The sequence below is a fragment of the Cydia splendana genome, chromosome 16 (assembly GCF_910591565.1).
Source record: "Cydia splendana chromosome 16, ilCydSple1.2, whole genome shotgun sequence".
Classification (NCBI taxonomy): domain Eukaryota; kingdom Metazoa; phylum Arthropoda; class Insecta; order Lepidoptera; family Tortricidae; genus Cydia; species Cydia splendana.
In genome coordinates this window covers 11,621,185-11,630,654 of record NC_085975.1, presented here as the reverse complement: position 1 = coordinate 11,630,654, position 9,470 = coordinate 11,621,185, and the positions used below count along the sequence as shown (strand labels likewise).

The following is a 9,470-nucleotide window of genomic DNA, read 5'->3' as shown; positions in this document are numbered from 1 at the left end:
TGCTTTCTGACGCTGAAATTGATAACTGTTTTTATATGAGCTTGAATAGAAAATTGATACCGAATAAAAATCAAAATGTCAAAATGAATTGTCTATTTTTTTGACACTTGACAGATGTCAACCGAATAAAGTGTTTTGTCGGAGAAAACGCAGAAATTTTATTTGGATTGATTGTTACGTAAAAATAATTTGCAATGTTCCAAGTAATTAGACATAGTGCTAGTCTAGCTAAGGGATCATTGACAAGGTAGGTACCAATAGTGTAAATTTCAGGCTCATGTTATAATATGTTCATGCGCCATTTCTAATGAAACGAAATTTAACAGGCCTGTCCCAGCCTTCTCAACATGTGTCCCTCGCTGGAGTACCGATCCATCCAGTGTAAATGAAGCTCCGAAGATCGACAACGATGCAGTTTTGGCGCTGCCCCAGGAAGCACGAGAGAAGACGGCGTTGGAGTCAACCATAGTGGTCCCTGAGAAGGTAACTTGTGCCTACATAGAGAACCAACGGCTTACATGCCAGTTTATCATTAAATTATTGACTGAAAGGTGCACCTCATGACCGCATTGTATTGTTTGTGTTATTCCATCTCCATTTTGAAAATTGGCCTTCCCTAAACAATTCTTATTGATTGTCAATTTCTTCTTGATTCTCAGAATGTTATTGCAAGGTATAAGAGACATTCATAATAGTGTAATAGCAATCCCCTATGTAAGTCCTACTGTCTCCTCCATATATTGATATATTGTTTACGTCGAAATAAATCATGTACTACAACATGAGCAATTGCAATCCCCATTCACTCTGAACGATGAATGGTGATCCTTACTTTATGGACTTTTGATTTTCGGGGGGGAAACAGGGGTAGGGTAGGGGGAGAGGGCTACCCCCCAGTCCACCCCCATGGCGCGGAACCCCATGGTTACGGAGATATCCTTATTAATAAAAGCATTTTAGATTTCTTTGAATAGCTGCTTAAACAAGTTGTTTGACAACATAATAATTATTTTCTAGGCGCTCTTTATTCAATTTCTACTCTTTATTGTAGGAGAAGTAATGGATTTTTCTTTCTTTCTTCTAATAGCCTGATTTTATCCATTTCAGGTGGACCTCTCTCCAGTCAACGGTGTCCCCGAGGAGCACATCAAAACCCGCCGCGTCCGCATCTACCAGCCCCCCAAGAATGCCATGCAGAGCGGCACCAATAACATCCACCACTGGCAGATGGAGTTCGACAACCGCCAGCGCTGGGAGAACCCCCTCATGGGCTGGACCTCTACCGGAGACCCACTCTCCAACATGAAAGTACAGTTCAAAACCCCCAAGGAAGCCATTGAGCATTGCGAGAAAAACGGATGGGCTTGGTTCTTGGATGTACCGAAAACCGAAAAGGGATATAAAGTCAAGAATTATGGAAGCAATTTCGCATGGAACCGCCGCACTAGAGTCTCCACCAAGTAAACAATGTTAGTACAATTTGATTGTTGATTTATTTTATACTTTAATCAGTCTCTTAGTTATTTAATACTGACTGAATATAGGTACTGCTTTCATCAAGCGTAGATCAGCTATCAGTATGTATTTATGTATATAAATTAAATTATGGGTAGTAAATTGCAAATAAATAGAAATAAAAATTCAGCGTTTCTATATTTTTCTTTAATCGTAGTTCTCAACATGGTTAATTTATATTTTGTACCTCGGAAGAAAATCATATTTCGCAGGTCTCACTTAAAGATTTTTATTTACATATGATACAATTTAAATATGTTACATAAAATTGTATGTATGAACCGTGATCAACACATGCTCATTGCAATTTCGCTAGCTACAGTAGTTTTACATGTACATCGTACATGATTATAATATATAGAGATTTAATTAATAACTAACAACCTTTTAAAGATATAACTACATAAAATTATTATGAAAAATTATTGCATTGTCTTTTTTATCTATGTATTTACATAATAATGAACAATATACATTACAGAGAAAGTCATTCCTTCAATAGTAGATAGTCTTCTGAACTAACTTTGACTACAGAATGAAAAGTGGAAAGCAAGGTGTAAAATCGTCATAAAGCGTAGTGTACAAACATTAGTACAATTTAAAAGGTGTCAGGGTCTAAAATCTAGAACAATAAATTTTGAAACAGGCCTCGAAAAAGTCTACATAAAAATTAATTACATTTAATTCAAAAGGGTTTGGTCAAGTTTGGGTAAAGGTAAAATTTGTAAAATAATACACAAAGTTGGTCCTTACTCAAAATAGCATTCGGCTAAAACTACGCGGGGTCTTACGGAGTAGATATGAAACTTTAAAAAACTGACTTGAAAGTTTTAGAATCTGAATTCTCTCTTTGCTATCAAATATATATATATATATATATATATATATAAGTGTTTACACTACATACTATAAATTAAACATGCATACCTATTGTTCGGCGCAGCTAACAACACGTAAGTAGATACGTTCTAAGCAATTAACTTGACATAGAATTTTACAGTTTTTAAGGATTATGTTTTGTATCATTTAAGTAAGTAATTTACATTCATATTACAGTGTTTAATGCACTTTTTAATACAGGTGTTTTTGCGAAGGTAATCGACACAGGATTTATCTGAGACCTTTAAACGAGCAATTCTTGTTTATTTATATATATAATTCGGGGATCTCGGAAACGGCTCTAACGATTTCGATGAAATTTGCTATATGGGGGTTTTCGGGGGTGATAAATCGATCTAGCTAGGTCTTATCTCTGGGAAAAACGCGCATATTTGAGTTTTAATGTTTTCCGAGCAAAGCTCGGTCTCCCAGATATTAGGTGTTACCTTCCTTATCTGTTAAAGCCTAATACATGACTTATTCATGTGCCTGATAGACAGGGACATAACTGCTAGAAAAAGACAGCAATATATGAAGTACGGACTTCTCGTTCTAACAATGAGCTGTGTTCCTGTCAATGAGACCCCATACGCTAGTAACAGTTATTCGCACCAGTGTCTTTGATAAACCACTTTCTACTTCAAAACGACACTTTACTTAAAGTTTCTTATCAAGCCAAACCAAGGAAGAAACATTGAATGGACGTAAGATTGCAGAATAGCTTTTGTTACACAGAAGTTTAATTTATGTATGTAGATTGTAGGGGGTCTATCAACTATTTCTTGTTACTAATTACCATGGTTACGTGAGACGTACGCGGGAACAATCTTAAAATTGAAAAGTTTTTCAACGATTTAAATTCTCCAAACCTTTTGTAAGTATATAGGTATGTACATAGTTCTTATAGTTCGTTTTTTAGCATTAGAAAAAGACTACGCGATCTTGACGTGTCTTTTAATTGAAAAACGCTTTTAAAAATCAGTAACTATTACTTATGAAAGCAAAAGAATGTAAATAACCGTATATGATTCATAATTGTTACATATTTGCCGTGACTTATTTTTCCAAAGTGTTTTTCAATGAAAAGACACGTCAAGATTGTTTACCTTTTTCTAATGCTAAAAAAACGAACTATAGTGGAGGCAGTTAGGAGTAGTCATGACCCATCTTCTAAGCATGGTACCTGGTAGAGTTAGACCAAGAAAAGTCTGCAGCGATTTTGATAGCCCACGCAGTGCAAGTGTTATTTTAAAGTCATAATTTCATAGAAGCTTGACGTTTAAAAAGACACGTGCACTGCGTGGGCTATCAAAATCGCTGTAGACTTTTCTTGGTCTAACTCTAGTAGATATGTTTATATTGTATAGATGGGTACATACAAACAGTTGTCTCCTGGCTGACGAGCTCAATATTAGCAACAAGAAATAACTGACTGTCCCATATGTCCTATTTTACTTTTACTATGCAAACATATCATTTGAAGTACACTTCGGCTAGCCTGCTTAAAGCTATTATTTCAGAATCATTTACTTACAATAACGTAAGGACGTCAAGCACGAAGAATATCGTACACTGACCCGATATTTCCTATCTCCATCGCACGCGCATAAGTATTCTTATTATTGTCCCGCTCGCACAGTGGCATTGACCGGCGATGTGCTGGATAGTACTAGGAGATAAGAAAGCGCGGGTCAGTGTACGAAATTCTTCGTTCTTGGTGGCCTTACTTTAACAAAATTTCTAAACTATCGCTGAGTAGCATAATAAGATTGAACCTCGATCTAGGTTACATTTTTCGCATGTCGGCTAATATTACAATTAATCAACGAAACTTAAATCGTGGACGGGCCCGACATTATTTAAAACATATTGAGGTATTTTTGCAGTTTCTAAAGGTAAAATAATACTGATACGTTCAATAACAATCACGAAAGATAATTCATTCTAATCTAATATTTTGTGCTTTCGTATTTTGAACTTTAAGTCCTTACGGTTACAGGTACTAAGTACAAAAAACGTGAATCATTAGAACAAATGAATCTCCTTAATAAATGCCTGCAATTAAAATTATGTACCGATGTAGGTTACTTTGATTTACAAAATAGGTAATCTACTTAATTATAGGATTAGGTAATTTACTATTTGACTTTAATTGAAGGCTATTACATATAATATTACAGTCGCTATCAAACCCATCTGAAAGGAAACTGTGCTTAGAAACATCTGTACAGGGGCCTTACCATGATGTCCTTATTGCGATTCTGTTTAGGACCTAAACTGAATTGCTAAAGGACGGAGCTAAATAACATATAACTCCGTCCATTAGCAATTCAGTTTAGGTCCTAAACATAATCATGGTAAGGCCCCAGGTCTCTTGTTGTTTTTTTGATACAGTACCTACATATTTTTTCTTGCTAGGCGGAATATTGCCGCTAAATTTGTGACTCAGGGCGTCATGTCTATATTATAAGAGATCAAAGTTGTCATTTACTAACTGAAGAGAAGGCTGTAAGTTTTCAAAATGTCGATATCCAAACATAGCTTCACGTTTTATACAAATTTATTCTGGCAAAAGTGAATTATTAAAAAAAGTACCTATGTATAACTATCTTGTGCGAGCAGGATCATTTTAAAGGTTAAATTTGAGCTAGTGAAAAAAAAAACTCAGGCGAGATTTTTGTGTAATGAATTGGAATTATCAACCTTCAATTACTAATGTTAAAGTTCAAATTCATTCGCACTAAAATCACAAAGCGTCGCTGTCTACCCGGTGTGGTAAAGGCACTGCTTGTCTTCACAATTCAATTGCATTTCATAAAACCGCGTGCCAGCTTTACGAGTGATTTAATAATATTCAGCAAACAATCGGCGTCTTAACTACGTTATAATAAATAGCGAGAGGCACTGTGAAACTGAAACGATGCCTACATCTACCATATCTATGCTATAAATTGTATAAACAATTTAATTTCTATTTCACTAAGGCGAAAATTGACGTTTCTTATTATTTTTCACTATAATTTAGCTCTGTTATAACTCGGGTTTACGCTTGTCGAGCTCTTTTCGATTCAGGCCGCGTAGCCAAGATGCCAATCGCTTACGCTCCGTAGCGATCGAAACGCAACTGTCACTGTCACCCTAATATAGAAGCGATAGCGATTGTAACCTTGGCTAGGCCGGCAGGTATTGACTACTGGCCGCGTAGCCAAGATGCCAATCGCTTACGCTCCGTAGCGATCGAAACGCAACTGTCACTGTCGCACTAATATGGAAGAGTGATAGAGAGACATAAAGCTTTTCGTTGTCGAAGCGATAGCGATTGTAACCTTGGCTAGGCCGGCTGTTATTTATCGCCGTATTTTTAAGATAGCGGTTAAACTAAACGGAGACGCAGCGCCCGTCGTAGACTTCTGTACGGTTACCATCAGTTTGTCACTGACATAAACGCCGTCGAGAACGTAATTTACTTTCTATACATCCCGTTTGCACTAATATGCGAGTGCGAGCGAGATGTATAGAAAGTAAATTACGTTCTCGACGGCGTTTATGTCAGTGACAAACTGGTGGTAACCGTACAGGTGTCGGTATCAGTCGTTCTCGTATTCTAAATACTATTTACAACAAAGTCGTCAAATACAACCATCATCGAGATTCCTCATACAACTAGTAAATATCATAAAAACAGCTGTACAATCCACCGGCGACTATGAAGCGGCGCGAATACTGAATATCTATCTAGTTTTAAAATTGATGAGACACGATAAAACGTCGCTATTGGAAGTTCCGGGTACCTACTACGCCGCACTCGTACATTAATAGACGTGGTCATAAAGCTAGATTAAATTTAAAAATCACAATCACTCCAGCCGCGCCGCGCGAGCGTCGCACGCGGTCGATAAACATTTGACACTCGGGCCGGAACACTAGACCGTCTCGGGGGGAGTCTGCGGGTCTTGGCCGACAGGCTCGGCGGACTCGGATCAGCTGGGCCGCTCGTCGCTCTCGCGGTGCACCAGCACGCGCACCACCGTCGGCGGCGCGGCCGGCGGCGGCGCGGCGTCGGGCGACGCCTCGGTCACGAGGATGCTGACGGCGCTGCTCGCGTGCGGTGACGGCGTGCGCGCCCGCGCCGGCGAAGTCGCGCGCCGCCCCGACGACCGCAGCGACGTTAGACGAAGGGAACCTGGTGGTGGTAATGTGCTTACAAAATACGCCAGCGAGTGTGATGCGAGGCTCGTCGGAATACATCATTTAAATATCAGTGAAGAACCGTTATTCGAGGTACGTTATGTCCTTGAAATTATTGATCATCAAAAATGTACATTTCAAGACCATCGTGAGACTTCTCAAACACAAGCACATTTATGTAGCGTAATAGCGGAAAAGCGTAACTTTGCTAGTAGCTGCGAAGCTGCACAACGTCATTCTCTAAGACATGTATTGTACTCCACACATTTTCATTTATAAACCAACATTATAGATGATGTTTGCCTTAGAATATCACGCTGCATTGCTGGATTGGATTAACGGCACACACACAAACAGTGGGGTGGACATTTGTAATCTACTTAGTTTCTAAAGTGGAAAATTATGTAGCGGTTTATACTAATTAACATGATTGTTTAAATTTAAATACTAAACGATTCTTACGTTTGTTAAAATCGACTGTTCAAACCTAGTTCGGGATCAAAGAGAGAGCAAAGTAACATGCTTACTCTGAGTTTGAAATTGGTTGAAATTAATATGATCTTGGTAGCCAACCAAACTTATGCGAAAACGAATTCTGATGGTCAAAATTACAATATTGAGATAGAGCGCGCTATGGTCTGCATGAGAGTAACAATGTCGAAAGTACTTGTCAGTCTGTGAACATCAAGGATGTAAAATGTAATTTAGACTTACTTGCCTGCAGCTCAGATTTAATCTGACTACATAAAGCGCTAACCACTTCCAAGTGGGTGTTAGAAAGCATCGAGTCTAATAGAGGGAGACACGGAAAGCAAAACATTACATATGAACCTGCGCGTTTGGGCCCGCCGTCCTCATCCACCGCGTCCTGGTGTCGTAGGAATAGCGGCAAACCGTACGCCGAGCGACGCCGAGGCGGCGCCGATTCGGACCCGCTCGGCACCTGGCCACAACACTCACTGTCATTCCTATACCCTAACGAATACCCAAGTTAATCTACCCCACAAGCCTAACCACAAGGTCTATTGGAGATGATTTCTTATTGTTAGAAAAGCACTATAAAGTCCTATATTTTTATCTATGAGCGCACATACAAAACTTTCGCAAACTAGACTGTCCATGATTGTGTTCGCACGTTTCTTGCGACGTTTAATTTCTAGGTGCGACGCAGGTACGAACAGTGACTGTGTCAGTGCGTGCCAGTGATTTGATATTATATCCGCCTTGTGGTAGAGTCTTGTCATAAACGAAAGTGGTTTTTTCGAAATAAACTTATGTGCGTTCAAGCAGAGGTTGAATTTTACGTTAGTCGTTTACCTGGTCACCAGGCGTGGCCCCCGGCAGGAGTAGGAGGGGCAGGTTAAGCCAAGCCCCTCCTAGCTCGCTAAGGTCCGAAGCGTCGGAAGCTCGAGAGGATTTCCGACTAGTCGACGCGTGCGACCCTCTTCGGACGTGCAGCAAAGCGCTGAGGCGACCGCCCCAACCACCGCCAGGCGACCACTTTGTACTCTCCTCCTCATTTGAAGGACTACGATTCTTTCGCCTGAAAATTAAAAAATCGTTAGTATCTCGCCAGATACTGCTTCAACATAAATGATGTTTAGAGCGTCTTACTTGATATACTCCCTAAACGTCCGTTGTATCTTTCGAGCGGCTTTGTCTTCTCTCTTCCATATCCTAGTAGACGAAACGATCTCGAGTTCCTTTCTCGTTGGAAACTGTTTCTTAAACTTGATATCCATCTGTTCCTGTAATTGCCTGAAGGTATCTGTCTCCTCAACGTGGCCGAGGACATGTTTGACTAACGAATGGAGAATGTCTAGACAGTGGATCTTGTTTCCTCTGGCAATGGGGAGATTGAAACTGACTAGAGCTACTGTATTTGGTTTCGATATTCCTAACGGTGGATCCAGAGAAGCGATGAAATCTGAGAGCTGAGCGAAACTTATAAACTGGGTTGCGTGTGGATCGTATCTGGAAATAAACAACTTAAGTTACTTATCATTATCACTCTTATCAGAAACGGATGATTTGAAGAAGATATAGTCCAAAATCAAAAGTACCTATAGTTACTGTACTGGACAAGTTATTGAAACTCTTTTTTTTGCGAATAAATTATTGTGGATTGTGGATTATGAAATTCACTTACTTAGACCATCTGATGTAGAACATTTCCAAGTCATCTTCAACTATTCCTATTTCCTCTTCCTGATGGGCTTGATTGAAGTTCTCCAAAATGATGGCTATGTACATGTTAATGACAATCATGTAGCTGATGATAATGAAGGATGTGAAGTAGGTGATGGCGAGGAGGGGGCTTCCGCAGTTGCCATTGTTGCCGTGATCGCCGTACTCGCATTCGGGGGGAGTGATCATCAATGATTCTAGAACGTCGTTCCAGCCGGCTGACGTCATGAGACTGGAAACGAAAAAAAGACTTTACCCGCCGCTAAATGGTTTAAGTTCTTATAATAATTAGTAATTATTGATTACTGATGTATTTATAATGCCCTCGGAATACCCAACTGGCGTGAAGTGACGCAGAATAGGGCAGAGTAGCGCTCTCTTGTGTCAGAGGCCAAGTTCCTCTTTAGGTCACTGAGCCAGTGATGTATGTATGCTTATGTATGTATGTATTTATAAGAACAATATTTCTTTTTCTAGAAGTTTTATGTTGGTTACTTAGTCACTTAGTCACTTAGTCGGTCGTCACTAGCCCGTCTTTCAGCTAATGGATACGGTAGAAGTCAAAAACAGTGTTTTTTTCTGCTGTTACCACCACCCACCACCACCTGATTTAATAGCTCATCTTGCTGAAGCTAGCGTGATCACTGCTGAGGTGTATGTCTCCCTGAATCTGCCCGACGGTAACCGGTGACAAGAAAAAA

General features: G+C 39.6%; 2 protein-coding genes across 6 annotated transcripts in view; one reads left to right on the top strand and one right to left on the bottom strand.

The window, feature by feature from the left end:
• The first annotated feature begins 107 nt into the window (after positions 1-107).
• On the top strand, positions 108-1,481 carry LOC134798276 (NADH dehydrogenase [ubiquinone] iron-sulfur protein 4, mitochondrial). The gene is made up of 3 exons (XM_063770665.1): positions 108-247; positions 327-483; positions 1,108-1,481. Exons 1-3 carry the CDS (start codon positions 195-197, stop codon positions 1,462-1,464), a joined length of 567 nt encoding a protein of 188 aa, XP_063626735.1. The 5' UTR covers positions 108-194; the 3' UTR covers positions 1,465-1,481.
• Positions 1,482-5,975: 4,494 nt separating this feature from the next.
• The window catches only part of LOC134798247 (sodium channel protein 60E-like), a 302,130-nt gene continuing 298,635 nt past the window's right edge, over positions 5,976-9,470 (bottom strand). For 4 of the 5 annotated variants that reach the window (XM_063770625.1, XM_063770627.1, XM_063770626.1 and 1 more), the window contains 5 exons: positions 8,732-9,001; positions 8,197-8,556; positions 7,900-8,125; positions 7,414-7,525; positions 5,976-6,577 (listed from right to left, as the gene is read on the bottom strand). In XM_063770625.1, coding sequence (XP_063626695.1) covers positions 6,375-6,577; positions 7,414-7,525; positions 7,900-8,125; positions 8,197-8,556; positions 8,732-9,001 — 1,171 coding nt within the window. In that variant the 3' untranslated portion in view covers positions 5,976-6,374. The remainder of the gene's footprint in view (positions 6,578-7,413; positions 7,526-7,899; positions 8,126-8,196; positions 8,557-8,731; positions 9,002-9,470) is intronic. The other variant, XM_063770629.1, reaches the window with a different exon arrangement.

Bases quoted from the DNA above. Each gene is read 5' to 3' on its own strand.
- LOC134798276 (XM_063770665.1), top strand. From the start codon at position 195: ATGTTCCAAGTAATTAGACATAGTGCTAGTCTAGCTAAGGGATCATTG. The intron at 248-326 runs GTAGGTACCAAT...GAAATTTAACAG, and splicing joins GCTAAGGGATCATTGACAAG to GCCTGTCCCAGCCTTCTCAA. The intron at 484-1,107 runs GTAACTTGTGCC...TATCCATTTCAG, and splicing joins CCATAGTGGTCCCTGAGAAG to GTGGACCTCTCTCCAGTCAA.